This window comes from Cylas formicarius, unplaced genomic scaffold (genome assembly GCF_029955315.1).
Source record: "Cylas formicarius isolate icCylForm1 unplaced genomic scaffold, icCylForm1.1 PGA_scaffold_8__14_contigs__length_24414737, whole genome shotgun sequence".
Lineage (NCBI taxonomy): Eukaryota > Metazoa > Arthropoda > Insecta > Coleoptera > Brentidae > Cylas > Cylas formicarius.
In genome coordinates this window covers 19,721,229-19,738,301 of record NW_026844361.1, presented here as the reverse complement: position 1 = coordinate 19,738,301, position 17,073 = coordinate 19,721,229, and the positions used below count along the sequence as shown (strand labels likewise).

General features: G+C 36.4%; 2 protein-coding genes across 3 annotated transcripts in view; one reads left to right on the top strand and one right to left on the bottom strand.

Annotated features, from left to right (window-relative positions):
• Positions 1-47: 47 nt before the first annotated feature.
• LOC132705916 (uncharacterized) lies at positions 48-9,686 on the bottom strand. Of its 2 annotated transcripts, none has more exons than XM_060676880.1 (6): positions 9,634-9,686; positions 8,691-8,948; positions 7,573-8,606; positions 6,838-7,014; positions 6,499-6,591; positions 48-4,733 (listed from the first exon to the last, which is right to left on the bottom strand). In XM_060676880.1, exons 3-6 carry the CDS (start codon positions 8,584-8,586, stop codon positions 3,987-3,989), a joined length of 2,031 nt encoding a protein of 676 aa, XP_060532863.1. In that variant the 5' UTR covers positions 8,587-8,606; positions 8,691-8,948; positions 9,634-9,686; the 3' UTR covers positions 48-3,986. The 2 variants fall into 2 exon arrangements, with proteins under 2 accessions (XP_060532863.1, XP_060532864.1); XM_060676881.1 differs by lacking the exon at positions 9,634-9,686 and adding an exon at positions 9,054-9,140.
• A 122-nt stretch (positions 9,687-9,808) lies between these two features.
• The window catches only part of LOC132705915 (myelin regulatory factor), a 47,345-nt gene continuing 40,080 nt past the window's right edge, over positions 9,809-17,073 (top strand). Inside the window, exon 1 of the mRNA XM_060676879.1 lies at positions 9,809-9,947. Within this exon, the coding sequence (XP_060532862.1) occupies positions 9,905-9,947 (43 nt within the window). The 5' untranslated portion in view covers positions 9,809-9,904. The remainder of the gene's footprint in view (positions 9,948-17,073) is intronic.

The window sequence follows — 17,073 nt, the reverse complement described above, 5'->3', positions numbered from 1 at the left end:
TTCTTTCTAATAACTTTATCATATATTGTTCAAATAAAGTAATTATTATTATTATTATTATTACAGATTTAAATATTTTCTTTGGTGAACTGCCTCGTTCTGTTGATGTGCGAAAATATTAACATATTCTTATGTGCAGCACTAATGAAGAATCTATCTAGTAACAAAGCATAAATTTTAATAAAAACGCCGTAGATTGTTCTCCGTTATTTATTGTTTTAAAATTAATATGGCACAACGTTAGACCTAGATATTATATTCTAACACTTTCTTTCGAACATTAATCTCTAATCTGACATATTTAGTTTCAATCATGAAATAACATGCTTTTCATCGTTTGTACTAAGAAATACAAAATTATATCCACGTACAACTACGTCTACGGGTAGTTAATCAAAAACACACCGAGGTTAAATACACTTTTTTCTTTTTATCTAAATCGTATTAAAATGTAGAAGAGTCATGGTAAAAAATCACTCTTTTTGAACATATAAATCGATATTTTTGAAAAGTATTACCAATCTTGATAATGCGTTTTAAAAATATTACTATATCACATATTGTGCAATTTTTAAATGTAAACAAATCTTTAATTAAAAAATACAAATGTTGGTCATGTACCATATTGCGGCGAGAAAGCGAGAAAACACCCTGTGTGTGTGTACTGCTGCAACAAACACACACACACAATTAATAAATATCCAAAAAAAACAAACGAAAATATAAAAAATATAAAATTTCTATGTACACTGATTTACCTAGATTGTCCTAATTCTATAAATTATCACATAAAACAACAGATGATTTTCGAATGGTTAGTTTCGGTTTGGAGACTTTCTAAAATAATGCCCGCCCTTAACCGGCGTCCCTTTTTCCACAGAGACATAACAACAATCAACGCAAAACTTATTCTACTAACAAGTTGGACGCACAAAATTCGGAACACGCCCGGCGCATCCCAATACAACCAGTGTTCCAAATATTAAAAAAAAAAAAACAACTTTGGTGAATCCCTATCAACACCAAAACAAAAGGTAACAACACTCACCGTCAACATAACGTCACGGTACAGCCAGAGCAATCGTCACGTTCACCTTGATTTGAGTATTTCACTGGTCTTTCAGGAGCAATAAATTTTCTGAAACCTCTTGGAACATAAAAATAGTATTTTTTGCGTATTATAACTTAACCATCAATCTAAACTTTCTTAATAAACTGGAATCAACAATTACATATATATAAAGAAAGTTTCCGGAAATAATAAATTGTTCCTAAGTATTTTAAACCGTGCTATTAGGAGACATTTTCTAAAGGGCTACATATACGGAAATTGAGTTGGGAAATTTGGAAGAAAGATTCAACGTGGCAAAATAATAAGTCACGTAACAGAAATTCGAAATCGTAATGTTTTTTGAGTTATAGCTATATTTTATTTATTTAGACTGATATTGAAAAATAGAACACATTCCCTTAAGCAGAATCACAAATCCTCAAAAATTGTTACTCTCGTTTTGAGTCGATAACGTATGTCGTTTAGTCACAAATCTATTTTTTATTTTCGGCTTGAATTTTATGATTTTAAAATTAGTTTCTATTAAAAGAGCTTATTATCGAACTGTTACTGTGATGCCCCATCAGGAAGATTCAATTATTGAATAACGTGATATGCATTTTAGCCGCGGAAGACCAAATGGCGGCCGCTTCTCTCAATAGAAATGTCCCATCTGCTAAGACATTCATCAACATATACAGAAGACTTGGTGAAAGAGAATCATTCAAATCTGATAATATGAATGAAGGGAGACAAAGGTATAAAAGAACCGCTGTAAGAGAATAAAAAATACTTCAAAAACTTGCTACTCAGGAAAAAATTGCTTCAATTGGTTCAATTTTATGCAATCAAATTTTAGAAAAAAATCGTAATTATCTGCAATTCTTAAATGTGCTTTTGTTGGCTGACGAGCCTGCATTCAGTCGCGATGGCATTATAAATTTTCGAAATGTGCATCAGTGAAACATTGAAAACCCACATTCAAAAATTGAAAGAAAACATCAGCGCCGTTTTTTTTGTTTAAATGTATTTGCAGGGATTATAGGAGATAATCTTGTGGGACTTCATTTCTTTAACGGATCGCTTAATGGGGAAATTTTGGTATTTGCACTTTCCCCGAGAGGAACCAGCACCTTTACTGGAAGAGGCACTCGTGCAGTAGAGACAAAACATGTGGTTAATGCAAGTTGGAGCTCCGCCCCATTTTACACCTCTAGCTTGGCCGCCTCGCTCACCAGACCTTAATCCGATGGACTTCTTTTTTTCAAAAAATAATAAACGAACTTATAGCTTATAGCCAATAACGGTATTTTATTATTAATTCGACGGTACAAGGTATTTCTTATGTATGTATCTAAAAAATAAACATTTCCGAAGCTGTTATTGGGCCAATTACCATTATGGATCAGAAAATTAGCAACAACATTTAGAAGGAAAGGACGACTCAAAGGTGGAGATTTTTGACACAAGCATCCAGAATAATCCGATTTTTGAAATGAAACAATTAGCATTATGGATCAGAAAATAAGCGAATAACATTTAGAAGGAAAAGACGACTCAAAGGTGTAGAAGTGGAGTTTTTGACACAAGCATCCAGAATATCCCGATTGGAACATATCTGAAATGAAACAATTAGAGAAAGAGCAGTCATAAAAGACGATATTTTAGCGAGAATAGAGCGCAGACAACTAATATTGTATGTACACTTAAATAAAATGGACAGAAACGGGTGTCCAAGAAGGCTCCTAATATATATTCACTGACAAATGGAAGGAAAAGAGGGACGCAAATCTTGGACAGAAGGAATTCAAGATGCCATGAGAAAGAGAGTAATGAACGAAGAGGATTGCCACAATAGAGAAATCTGAAGATTGAAGCGCGGGAAGCGGCTAAGGCTGTATATTTGTATACATGTATCCAATTTTTATGATTCTTACAATATATATATTTTTTAATTTTAAAAATACAAATTATCTTTTTTCGTTTCCTAGACAAAAAATTTAAAACAGCCAAGCATTTTAAGAGGGAAAGTGTCTCGCCGCCGGAATTAATTATTTGTCCTTTACTACCCTGAACCCCACAAATTGAAATTAATTAAAATAAGAGTCGGGTAAAACACTGTGTTAGCATCGCCAGTCAACACTCGTTCTCCTGGCTGTTTGCATAATGGGGAGCGCGAGTCTGGGCCGTAGTTCGGCAAGTGACCAACGACGATCTGTGAGAGGGCGCCACCGTTCACGCACAACGCTCGCTGAAGCCCGTCAGCCGCCGGGCATTCACTTGCTCCGCGTGTGCGTGGCATAAGCGGTTGTTTTGTATTTTGTCAAATAAACCCCTTTTTACTGTTTAATTTTTGTGCAATCATTAAGTTTAACGCCCTAGAATTTATTATCTATCACACTGTTAAAATATTTTCCACTTGCTTTTCCGTATTACAAATGAATATCGCGATATCCAATATGACCTTTTTGTAAATTAAAAGTGCGGGGTATTCGGGCCGAGATTAAAAAAGTCGATTTGTGGTTAAACGATAACACTCATCGACTAAAAACAAGAATAGCAAGTTTTGAGAATTTGTGATTATGCTTAAGGCAATCTGTTATATTGTGCAATATCAGTCTAAATAAATAAAATACGCGGAAAATTTGTTACTATGACTTTTACTAAATCAGAGCCTCACCCTCGGGAAATATTACGATTTCGAATTTTTGTTACATAACTTACTACCATTACTTCACCACGTCGAATCTTCCATCCAAGTTTCCGAACTCCATTCCCGAACATCCTGTAGACCCTCAGCGCGTTTTCATCGCCCACGGACTATTTATTCACTCTGCGTCAACGAAAAATTTTATTCTCTGGTACGCCACCGCTTTCGGACGCGCCCGCACACGGGCGGGGGTCAAATCCGCCCCGACCGCGTACACGGAACGCCCTACGCGCCCTGCTGCGTGTACAAACTCAACACCCTGTGTATAAGTTCGTATTGCTCGGCGGTCTGCACCATGCCGCCGCGGTTTAACCTCAACGAACACAAAATCGCCAACACGTCGACGTTGGAACTGGCCCTCAGCTGCTGTATACCGTTCAAGATGGCGAGAAAACACCCGGTACGGCCTATACCCGCGCTGCAGTGTATAATGGCGGGCAGTTTAACGTTTTCCATGGATCTTTTGCGTTCGTGCGACGGTACGGTTTTGTGTTTGCAGGTTGGGATCTGCGCGCGGCTCGTCGACGCCGCCCTCGCTGCGCCGTCCACTTTTTCGCATTCGATAAAATTCAACACGTCCACGGCGATCTTGAGCACCTGCTCGGGTTTCGCCATCTTGTGATCCGGCCAGTTTGACAGCCAGTAATGGTGGACGATGCGCGGCTCGACGTTCACGTCGGTCCTGCGCAGTTCCAGTCGACGGATCTGGCACTCGTCGAGGTCGCGCCGTCCGATGTGACGCACCCTATACTTACCGAACGTCACCTCGTCCACTTCTTCGAACTCGTAAACCTCGTCTTCTTCCTCGTTGACGTTCTTCCAGTCGAACGTGAACTTGTCGCGCACCTTGGCCGTTTTGACGTAAAGGAATGATTTTTCCGGGCCCGTCGCACTCTTGCCCAGCGGAAAATACAGTTCGCATTTGGTGAGGCCCTTCTCCACCAAACCGGTCAACATGACGACGCATTTACACTGCAAAATGGCCGGCGTTTAGCAAGTTTAAAGGTTCAATCTGCAAACGACGTTATATCCGATGTGGACTGTGCAATGAATGAGAAATCTGCCCGCTCTTTCCACGAAAATCAACGCACTCGCGTGTAGAACTTATACCTTACAGCCAATAACGGTAATTTATTATTAATTCGACGGTACAAGGTATGTATGTATCTAAAACTGAACATCTCGTTGTCAGAGGATCCCTTTCAAACATACAACCCGGAACTTAAAGATTGCAGAGAGTTATAAGTCCCTAGGAAGCTATATTAGTGAAGAAGGAAATACAGAAAAATATATTAACACAATTACGCAAGATTGCTTTCGAAAAATCGTCGCTGAGCGGGGCAAGTTCGTAGCGCGTAGCACGAAGCAGCTTTTTATTATAAAAGCAAAGAGCTTCGCGGTTTCGTGTATTACCAATGACGTCATCGCGTCTTGACAGCCCCCGGAATAATGATTTCAATATGGATTTTTCCAAATAACCCGAGATAGACGAAAACCGCAAATGCAAAAATTCTAGATCTTGATGCCGCCTACGACACCGTTTGAACCAATTAGCCATATTTGACTTGCGGCTAATAATTTACTCGGTAAAAGAACAATTTTCTGGGTCTTTTAGATTTTTGCCTGTAATTTGAAAACCCTGTATATAAAATACTCGAAATAAATGTTATTGCACTGAATCTGCTGCGACTGCTGGTTAAAGAATTTTGCCAATCGGATGAACGATTATGGAGGAAAACATATTTTTCTGAAAGCTAAAATTACCAAAAAAAAAAAAATGTCAAACATTTTAAAAAAATACTTGGTAAAATTTGATTGCGCCCAATTTCTGCCGTTTGCACACGAACTTTTACTTCTCTGCTAAATTTGAAGTTGATATCTGCAAGTTTAGGACACTTAACACATTTCTCATTTAGCAAGGACTATCGGAAACACCCTGTATAATAGGTGAAAACCTTAACTACAAAAATTTTCGCTGTGTATGCGGGCTATATCGCAATATAAAAGGAAGTGAGATCGAATCATAGTCTTTCAGTTATAACCAAATTTCAATAATAGGGGGACCCATTTTTCAGTTTTTTTGAATTTGTATATTTTTGAAAATTTGTCAAAAATAAAAGTTTATAGAGCCGTACCTCCTGCTTTTTCTGATTCAAGAATTTTTTTGGTCTCGTAAACAGTTTTTGAAAAATGATGTTTTTTGTTGACCCTTGCACGCCCACCCATTTTCACTAGATTCCGTCACGGGGCAAAGCTGCATATACGTGCCAAACTTTAAGTCGATTTCTTCAAATTTTGGATACTTATCGTGTTTCATAGCAAGGTCCAAAAAATAGTCGAAAATCTCGAAAAAAACATGGATACCGGCGTCAAATCAATTACCATTATGGATCAGAAAATTAGCAAATAATATTTAGAAGGAAAGGACGACTCAAAGGAGTAGAAATCGCACCGTCTATTTATATACATGTATCTAATCTTCATGATTCTTAAAAAATATATATTTTTTTAATTTTAGAAATGGAAATTATATTTTGTCTTTCCCTAGACAAAAAATTTAAAAAGAGGCAAGCATTTTAAGCGGGAAAGTGCCTCCAATTGAAATTAATTAAAATCAGAGTCGGGTAAAACACTGTTAAAATATTTACAATTTTTATATATACTTTTAATGTTTGATCCCTTGATTTATTATAGTCCTCTGTGGCTTGAGAATTTTTGTTAGCAGTATTAACCTTACCTGCGAATGCCACACCATGTCCCAGAAGTCGTAGCAAGTATTCGACAACGGGCCTTGAGTGGCGATGTAGGCAGTTTCCGTATAATCGGGGCCCTGAAATCACCAAATTTGATTTATGTGGGGCCACTACTACTACAGTTTAACGGTTTTTATACAAAAAAATAGCCTCTCCTAGAGCTATAAAACTGGATAAGGACTAGAGGCGATTTCTGGAGATCTTACCTGAACACACATAAATTAATTAGAGACAAAAAGTTTGTTTTCTCTCCCTTACGATCTAACAGAGTATAACAACAGTGTGACAATTTTTATTTTTGTTGACCAGTAATCTCAACATACCTTGATATAGTTGGCGTGAATGTAATTCTGACCGCCCAAAAGGTGAACCCGACTATGCTCATTAGGCAACACACCTCTATAACGATTTTTGCTCTGACTCCCGGAAACATAACATTTCTCCTGCAGATTCAATGGCACCTCCCAAAACTCCTGATGCAGTTTGGGAACCCGAGCGACCTTAAAAACAAACCAATTTACTTTTATTAGTGTAATATGTTGGTAAACACGCTGACTTATAGTTAGCTATCCGACGAAAATTGTAAATGAAAATACTTTAAGGGATAGTAAACAATGTCAAACGTCAAATGAAGGAATAAGTTCCTGTGAGTCTATATAGAAGCGCAAAAAAATGCTGTACTTATGAAAGATTAGGTGAATTTGGCGAGACTTACTCTTTATCATAGACTTAGCTAATAAGGGAATGTTTTCAATCGATGAAAATAATTTTTGTCCGAGTTTCCCACTTTCTATTTGGATTAATGTACCCAATATTTAATTTTTTGAACTGTCAGCATATTTATCTTTCTTCCTTTGGTAACACTGCATTTCAGTTATTAAATCACAAGGGTTCAGACTGTGTAGATGGCGGGAAGAATTTAAGAAACAAGAAGGTTATGATTGTGAATTTTAATTTTCATGGAGTTAACCTTTTGTTGTTAACGTTTTCTGGGTATATTTCAGAAAGGACTCATACTTCCTTTGGATATAACATTATAGGTAAGGCCTTCAACTAACCTCGCAGGCTTGCTGCAGCTCTGCAATCGTCAACACATTGCCGGCCGTTTGCAAATACTGTATGTTCTGCAAGTGCAGCTTGAAATCATCTGAGAGCAGCTGCGCGGCTTCAAGATCGGGCTGCCTGGGAAAAAACGCTTTTCGATGCCCCTTGCAATGCCTCATTTCCATACACTCTTTGGTCTCGCCCGTTTCGCAAAACCCGCAGGGCGGAACGTATAGGTTTTCGTTGGAAAGCGATTTCCTGCGGGATTTCGTGCAGCAGCTACACCTCTTCAAATTTTGGCATTTCACTTTGCACATATTAACCTTACTTGGTACCGATTCGTATATGGTGCAGTTGCCGCAAGTCTCTTGCGACTTTCGCCGCTCGTAAGTTTTGGCGTCGCACTTTTTTATGCAGGTACATTTTTCAGTCGATGCCATCGACGACAGATAGAGGTTAGACACACTTTTCGCGGTATTTAGACGGTTCAACGGTACGGGTTTCACTTCTGTGATGCTCGAATTTGAACCGAGATCAATTGTCAGGCTCGCGTTTGATCCTCTTCTCTCCAGCAGTCCTTTAGTCCGCACCTTAAATGGTTCTTGGACCGGGCAATCTGAGAAATCTTGCAGGGTCATGATCTCCGGCAGAGTTTTCAGTGTCTGTGAACCAGATATGCTATTGTTTGACGCAAATTTCTTTAGGTTTGAACTAAAGCTTGGGGCCAAAGTGCTCTTTTGTGCCCCGTCGTCGAAATCGCAGGATAATTTCTGTTTGATTTGCCGTTTCGGCGTATTTGGCATTGAGAATACATCCCTAGATACTTCCAAGGTGTTCGCGGTGGGCTGAGGGTCGCTATCCAAGCTGACAGCCTTAAATTTGCGCGACAAGGTCGGGGTTTTCGGCGACTGAACCACCAAAACTGGTTGAGTGTTGGCATTTAGAGTGGACTGATCCTTTAAATCCAAAGTGGGAAAGTTGCGCTCTTTTTTAGAACGGTTATTGGGTGCACTTTCGTTGAATTCCATCTCGGGACAGTGTATCCCAGCTAAAACAAAACGGCAATAGTTATTTCGAATCCCGTTAAAATATCAGAAATAACCCAAGGCTAATTAAATCATGCGTTTATTACCTAAACAACTCGAACGTGCGGGTGTGCTCAACAAAGTTTACACAAATACACAAACTTTTCTGCCGTTTGTAGGTTACTTTGGGCTGTTTTTGAAACATCGAAATTTATTTGACGTTTCCCACTCACGACGGACATTTACATCGTTCAGTAACCGAATAATCGAAAAACAAGGCGAGCGATTTCGCTAACGCACAGAATCTCCTTCGAAATTTGTAAACAGTCGATGCTAGTAGAGTAGGTCAACGCTTGCTAGGATTTCTGAAAGAATGTCAGATGATTAATCAATAAAATCGTAGTTTTATGAATGGGCCGCGAAATTATCAATGAGGTACAAGGTTTCCGTTTCGATAAGGTAAAGTTTACCTTTGAGTTACGCAAACGTACAACATGACCGTACTCGCAAGCTATTAAAATCAAAAACATTGATAAATGGGTATTTTTAATATTCTTTAAAACACTGCGTATGGTTGGTTGTCTACCATGGAAACGTGATGTGACAGTGACATCTTACGTAACTGGTCCGAACGATTCACTTTTTAACTATCGTTGGCCTCGAACGTTAAGTAATTATCTTTACCATTGTCTATGGACATATTAGAATAAGTTTTCAGTCCTCAATAAAAGTCTCTCACAGTTTAGTATAAACAAGATAAATGTACTCTTTTTAGAGTCTAGATCGTTGCTGACCCCACCGCGTTCTTTCTCAAATTGTACTTTTTGTTATTGCAAAAAGTAATAAAAGTTTGATTAAAGAAATTCAATATTAAATTGGAATGTTTTTCGTTAAAAAAAGGTAAAACGACAATTTATTTATAGTCTATTTCACTTCGACATACACGATCAAAACGAGACACACGAACCCGCCGAACATTCCCACATAATTTTAGATAAGTCCAAAGAAAAATTGCCCAACAATTTGTTTTTAGGTACAAGCAAAGCTTACAGTGCATACACAGGTTTAACCAATTTGTCAGTTTGTAAAAACACGTTCAAAATGATTCCGTCACGTTTTCTAGAAACGTTATAATATGCAAGACAAGGATCGCGCTACTTCTACGAATACAGAGAGCGATCTGTCAAATAACGTGGAAAACAAGTGTTTACTACTCTTACGAAAAGTTTAAAAGTTTTGGGTGAAAATGTGAAAAGTGCTCGTGCCGCGGGACAAAGAAAACCTCTAATAACAGCGAAAATGATCGTTTATTAACGGAATAATGGATAATCTGTCAGCGGATTTGGCGATTCAAGCGATTTTAGGTGAGTCGTGAACTTTTTAGATCGGCATTCGGGTCGTTTTTATTTAATTTTTTTGTTACCCGCGGTCATTAAATCTTAATCGGCTCGTTATAGCGATAATTAGTGCCCATTTAGGCTGTGATATCGTGTGAGATTTTAATAAATTGCTTTTTTGTCGTTCAATCTGTTTTTAAATTAGTTAATGGCACATTTTTATTAAGGGGAGGACACAACAATAAGACCGGATAGATTTATATTGGTCACTTTCGCGTTAACCGACTGCCGAAAAGGAATCGCCGTTTAAACCAGTCCCTGGATTTTTTTCTATTTACCTAAATAATTATTTCGTCGGAAAGAGCATTCAACAGGTGTGTGAACGTGAGAATAAAAGTGGGGTTTTGCCCGAGCGGCTCAGTCCTGTATGTAAATATTTCCGATATTGTGCATGTAAAATGGTTGAAAGTGTATATAACCATATTTACACGCAAATAAAATATCTCGTGTCATGATTTTTCCAACGTATTAACGTGTTAAAATTAAAATCTTAATGTCCGTTTTGAACGATTAATGCTAATGTGCTAAAGAAATTTACAGAGTGAGACAAATTTATTTTGTGGCCTTCGAAAGTGGAACGAATGGTATCGGAAATTAGTAAATTTTGAATAAAGTTGAATAACAAATATTTTTTTCTTTTTTTAGTTTATAATTTAGTGTGTTTTATTTTTCGCGCTGCTTTTTTTTTTTTAATAGCAAGCCCGTATTTGACCATACTTGCTCAAATGACGCGTTTTGCGGAAACGGGCATCCACAGGAATGTTTTAAACGTCGGAAAAATGCAATAAAGGATTGTGCACGATCCGCGCGTGTGTGTACGTGTGTGTGTGTGTGTGAAGGTCGTCCAACTTTTGTAGCCGCACGGATTTATCTCTCTCGCGCTGGACTTTCTTATCGAAAAATTGGTTTAGTTACGTTTTGTGCGCATTTTATTTATTTTGACGGGCGTCTGGACACGAGAACGGTAAACCAAAGGCATCATCGGCGATATATTTGCGCCAGCCGTGGTGACGTCATCTGGCCCATTCAAAATGTTCGTTGTGTTATTCTTATACGTAACAAGGAAATATTAGCATACGAATTTTAATTAATAAGCAATGGTTAACGTTTCTGTGGATCTACAGAAAATAGTAGAATTCCAGACAGAAGTTTTTAATCCAAAAACATTTCTCTATTAAATAATAAATGAAGATGTGCAGAAAATTAATTAGTGTAATAACCCAATGATTAGAACCATTTTTATTCCATAAAATGGAAAGTAAACATAGCAAACTAACCAAAACGATCATCTATCGTCTTTATTTATGCAGATCATTTTTAATATTATACTTACTTTTTTATACACACAACCAACACAAGCTTGATCTGTTACCACTTGTAATAAAAATATTAGAGAGCAATCTAACATTTGAATTGAGTGGGTTATAATACGTCATATACTCAGTCATTAACTTTTGCTGTAAACCAGAATCTTTTTTATACGTCTATATAAGTATCGCGGAAAGGTAAAAAGAGAATGGAGCATGTAGTCGATAGAACACTAAGGATTCTTGCAAAACGTTTGCAAACAAAACAATGATCAGCTGGTATTGGACGATCAAGTTTTGTTGGTGCGTTTGTTCTAGAGATATTGATTTAGCAGAGGACTTGGATTTCTATTTTTAACAACTTACTAATCTCGTAAAATACAGGAAGGCAAACCATAACATATACAAGCTGCGCCCCTGCTCTGTTTACCCTCCACGTCAAAAAACAATGTTTAGGTCTAACAAATGACTATTAGAAACGTCTTTCTTTCGGCACGCGTCACGCAATTTGATATATCTCTCTTCACTTCGTCATTACATTAAAATTCTCTAACAGGGTCACTATTCTTGAATTCTAGGGAATAGAAAGTCGAAAAATTTGTACTCCCCATTAAGAAATCTATTGGTCATGAATGATAGAAATAGAAGAAAAGTGCAAAACAGGAACCTACAAATTTGTTTTTTTTTTAAATTAATATCTATCGCAATAATAACGGACTTTTTTATCGAATAGAAAATTTATAGTCTCCCTGGGGAGTAACCTTTTTCTGGCTACGTAGCTAGTCCTAAAATCCTTTCACCACAAAGAAGCAGTTGATAGAGTAACATGTTGCCAACGTAAAAATAAAAAATATTGTATGTACTATCTTGCTTTGTTACTTAACCTCACAATTTTTGAGGTTATGTATTTTGACGAAAATGAAAATATAATATATGGAAAATTTTGAAGCGGCACTTAAGAACTGTACAGCCTTATGAAATATTTGTTTATAGATCGATTTTGATTTTTTGTTGTTGGATAGATCTCTGAAAAATACACTAAAGCCTTGTTTTGTCTATTGCTTCAAGTTAAAATCATGGCCAACTGGGACTATTTAACAAAAGAGAGAGAAGAGAGAAGTACTATGGATTAAAAAACAATAAATTGCCAACGAATTCGTATACAGGAATAATTTCTGTAATGTTTCTTTACATGGCATATGAAATATCTTTTACGTCCCGCTTAAGGTTGTACATCTTTGTAAAATCTTTGATTACGGTTGTGTTTGTGTTTTGTGTCACATCAACCTGAAGTCATGGCTAACTGGGACTAATTTTTGATGTCAAATATCGAGAAGGCTATTAGGGATTTGTTTAAGAACAAAGTGTAAACGGGACTACATAAAACCTAACTGTACTATTTTCCATGAAGTTCGTGTAATTTTGATAATTATTTTTTGCTGGATGGATCTTGCTAAAGAGAGATGATATGTATAGCATCGCAGTCATGGCTAACCGACATAGTTTTTTGAAGCGGAAAATCGATAAGTACTTTTAGATTTTTTTTCAAATTGAAAATGAGAGCAGCTTCCTTATTCAGGACTACCTAAAAAAACTAGACCAATGGTTAATGTCTTTCATTGAAATTTATCAAAAAAAAAAAAAAAAGAATTATCAAAACTGAGCCACAAACATTCTACATTCTATTCTGAAAGAAATCTCTAATAGGCTTTTTTTATATTTGACATCTAAAAGTAGTCCCAGTTAGGTATGACTTTCAGGTTGATGTAATAAGATACATAAAATTTTAGTGCGTGTTTGAGAGATGTATGCAACAAAAAAAAATTATCAAAATCAAACAGTAAACAAGGATTTTACAAAGGTGTACGTACAGTTCTTAAGTGGGACACACTGTATATGTAGCGTTTCTAATTTTATCTAGATTTATGGGAAATTATGAGTCAGTTACGTTAAAAATATTATTTTACGGACATGACAAATATTTAGCGTCTATAATAAAATTGCGTTTTTGATTCACCACCGAAATTTTTGGTTGTAATGTTGCGAGTTTTGATTTTTATTGTGCTTTGATACTGTGTTGTTCAAAATATATAAAAGTAAATTAAACGTGAATTTTAAAAAGCACCTCTTGTCTTGTATTTTATTGCGGCAATAAAAAGAACGATTCAGTTTTGATTTGAAAGTGTTATACCTATTTTGAACCTTTTTGGAGCAGTTTAACAGATCAATTAGGTATTCATCAAAAAATTTATTTTATTTATTAATTTATGTTGTTTGGATATGGCGAATTCATATTCAAACAACCTTACAAAATATAAATGACGGCATTAAAATAAATGGCGGAGTCATCAACAACCTACGCTGTGCGAATGACCATGATGTCTTTTTTCTTTGGAGATATAGTTGCCTCCACCTGTGAATACAGTCATTTTGGATAATCTCTTTGATTTTATTGTATTTTTAGAGACTTTGTATGGCAAAAAGTTATGTATTTTGGGAGATTTCAATGTGTATTTTGAGACGCTGGTACAGAAAATCAATGTTTTAGATTGCTTAGCAATTTCATGCACTGTATGAACCTCTCGCAAAGTAATTTTCTCAGAAATAGAAGAAATAAAGTTAAGTTAGTGGAACGTGCAATAGAGGTGCTCAGCAAGATCATCAACCTGTAATTATTCTGTCACTTGAATTTCCTCATTCCTTAAATAGAAAATACGACTTTCCTACATAAAAGCTACCTACTGAAAATTGGGTGTGACATTTAAAAAGATCCTAAAAAATTTGGATCAAAAACAAAAGTGTACCCAGTTATATGGACTTTAATGACACTGTTTTTGACTATTGACTATTTGACTATGACTATCGTTTTGTTCCGGTACACAAAAAAGACTGTAAATCGCAAATCGCCAACTAACTAAAACTCTGGGCCTATTTCCCTAATCTGCAATTTCTGTGAAGTTCTCCTACAGGACAAAATATTTCATGTTGTTAAGAACCAAAAAAAAAAATTAAGGACTATGTCTCAATGTATTTCTGAAGCTGTTGATGAAGATTGGACGTCATATATCTTGATTTTTGAAAAGCCTTTGATCGCCTAGATCACATAATCCTAATCCGATTCGATCCGGATTTCGATCTGATTGTTAATTAGTTTGCTTCATACTTATCTGACCGCGCTCAGTACGTCTATCTCTATGCTCACACTTCTGATGAATACATTGCTTTCTCAGGCGTTCCTCAAGGCTCAACATTGGGGCCATTATTATTCAACATTTTCGTTCCGTTTTGTGTTCAGAGGATTGCCTTACTCTCCAGCGTAGTTTAGAGCAAATCAACAATTAGTCCCTAAATAATAACTTGCAATTAATAATAATGTTTCTAGTCATAGGGATAGCAGATCGGGGGTACCGCAGGGAAGCGTGTTGGGCCCGCTTTTATATATTATTTATATAAATGATATGCATCAGGTTTTAAAAAACTCCTTTGTTAACTTATTTGCTGATCACACGCTTATTTCAGTCTCTGGAAACGATTGCAAAGAAATAGCTACCAAACTGAACACCGAAATGCAGTATTTCTACGAATGGCTGTGTCAAAATAAACTGAAATTAAATAGCTCCAAAACCAAGTGCATGGTTATCGGTTCTAAGGTTAACTGTCAAAAATTTTATAAGTCGGGGTATTCTGTGGATATACAGGGTAATAAAATTGAGTTTGTTTCCGAAATTAAATATTTAGGGGTGTATCGCGGTTTATGTCGCAGTGGACTAGGATATTAGGGTATAATAGTATAATTTTGCCTCATTTTTCATATGTTTGTTCATTGCTTATATCTTGTACAAAAGCAGATTTAAATAAGTTACAGTTACAACAAAATAGGGTTATGAGAATCATCCTGAACTGTGATAGATATACTCCTATAAAGAGTATGTTAGACCAGCTAAATTGGCTAAACGTCGGGCATTTCATTAGAACAGCAGGTTAAATGTTGGTTTATGGAATTGCGCACGATCACCAACCAGGCTATCTTAAATTATGGTTGGAAAAAAGGTCAAACTTTTATCATACGTTCCAATCAGCACTTCAATGTTTCTATGGTAAAAACAACAAATTTACAGAAAACTCTATTCTACGATGGTGTTTGTAATTTTAATGAACTGCCGGATAATATTAAGGGCGCGCCTTGCCCAAGAGTGTTCAAGAAGAGACTTACGGGGTATTTGCGAAGTTTATACATTTTTTATAACTTGGGAGTGGACTCGAAATTATCCTTTGTTCCTCACATCAATAAAGTAGTAGAAGCTTCAAAAAGCTATGGATCATACGTTGCACCAGAGACTTTAAAAACACAGAAGTGATAAAATATTATAAAGGGTGGTTCAATGAGGGTTTACACATTAAAGTAATAAAAAAAACTCGGAAGAATATAAAAATATACAAACATTTTTGTTTGCCATTTTAGATTAGTGTAGATCAGGTTCTATGCCGGCTATTTCGCATCTAATCTCCTGTTTCAGCTCTGGAATAGTGTTTGGTTTATTTCTATACACTTTGCTTTTTAGATACCCCCCAAAAAAAAATCAAGGGGAGTAAGATCACATGATCGCGGCGGCCAATTGATATCGCCGTTACGTGAGATAATCCGACCAGGAAACTTGCCCCGCAGCAATTGCATCGTTTCTCTGGATGTGTGACAAATGGTTCCATCCTGTTGGAACCACAAATCTTCAATGTACATACATACATGTTTCGACAGTGAACACCATTAACCGTAACAGCGCTCTCCGCATTATCACTTTTGAGGATGCATTGCTTTTTGAACAACCTCTCTTGGATTTTCTAATCACCAAATACGAGCATTGTGTTTGTTTACGAATCCCCCAACGTGAAAATGTGCTTCATCGCTAAAGATCCATTCTGCAAACACGCCGTGCTGTTGATGATCTCGAGGTTTCAACCCCTGAGTTATTTGGACTTTATATGGGTGTAGATGCAAGTATTTTGTTAAAATTCGCTGTGTGGTTGAATACGTAAGGCCCACTTGCTGCGATCGGCTACACTTTCGCGAACAATGACAATATTTTGATCTGACCGACTTGCACGAGCAAGTTGATGGACTTTGAGGTTAGTTACGGATCCAGTTTGCTCAAATTTTTGAACCACATTCCAAATTGTCCTCTCAGAAATGCATTTTTTCTTGATCGACCATTTTCATAATAGGCTTGCACAATTTTTACACGTTGTTCAGTCGTATATTGCTCTATGACTAATTTTGTTTATGTTTCGAGGTTAGAAATCTCATATGATAATAAACAAATACACTGGCGGTTCAAAAATATTTCAGATTGTAATGTGGAAACTCTTATTGAATTAAGTAATTTGGTCTCCTGAGTAAATTTGTTATAAGTTATATACGTTGGACAGAGTACCATTATTCAATGACTTTTAATGTTTTAATAACTTATTTGATTGCTCTGACCTATTACATAGAAGAAATTTTCTGGTTTCCCGTATTAACTCGAGACATAGTAACACATTCTTTCCGATCACACCAGGAACAAATATTTTAAAATTTTCACCTATGTTCTCAATGTGCTCCAAATACAAGGCTCGACACGATTTGGACTTTTTTTCGCAATGTATTACTAAGGTATCCATCCCATTAACTATAATTATTAATTTCAATCTGTTTCCATTCTCTTGTTTTTTTTTTATTAGAGTTAATGTTTATGTTTGCCTAGATTTTGGGTTAAGTTTCGTCATATCATCATTACTTTTAATGCCTC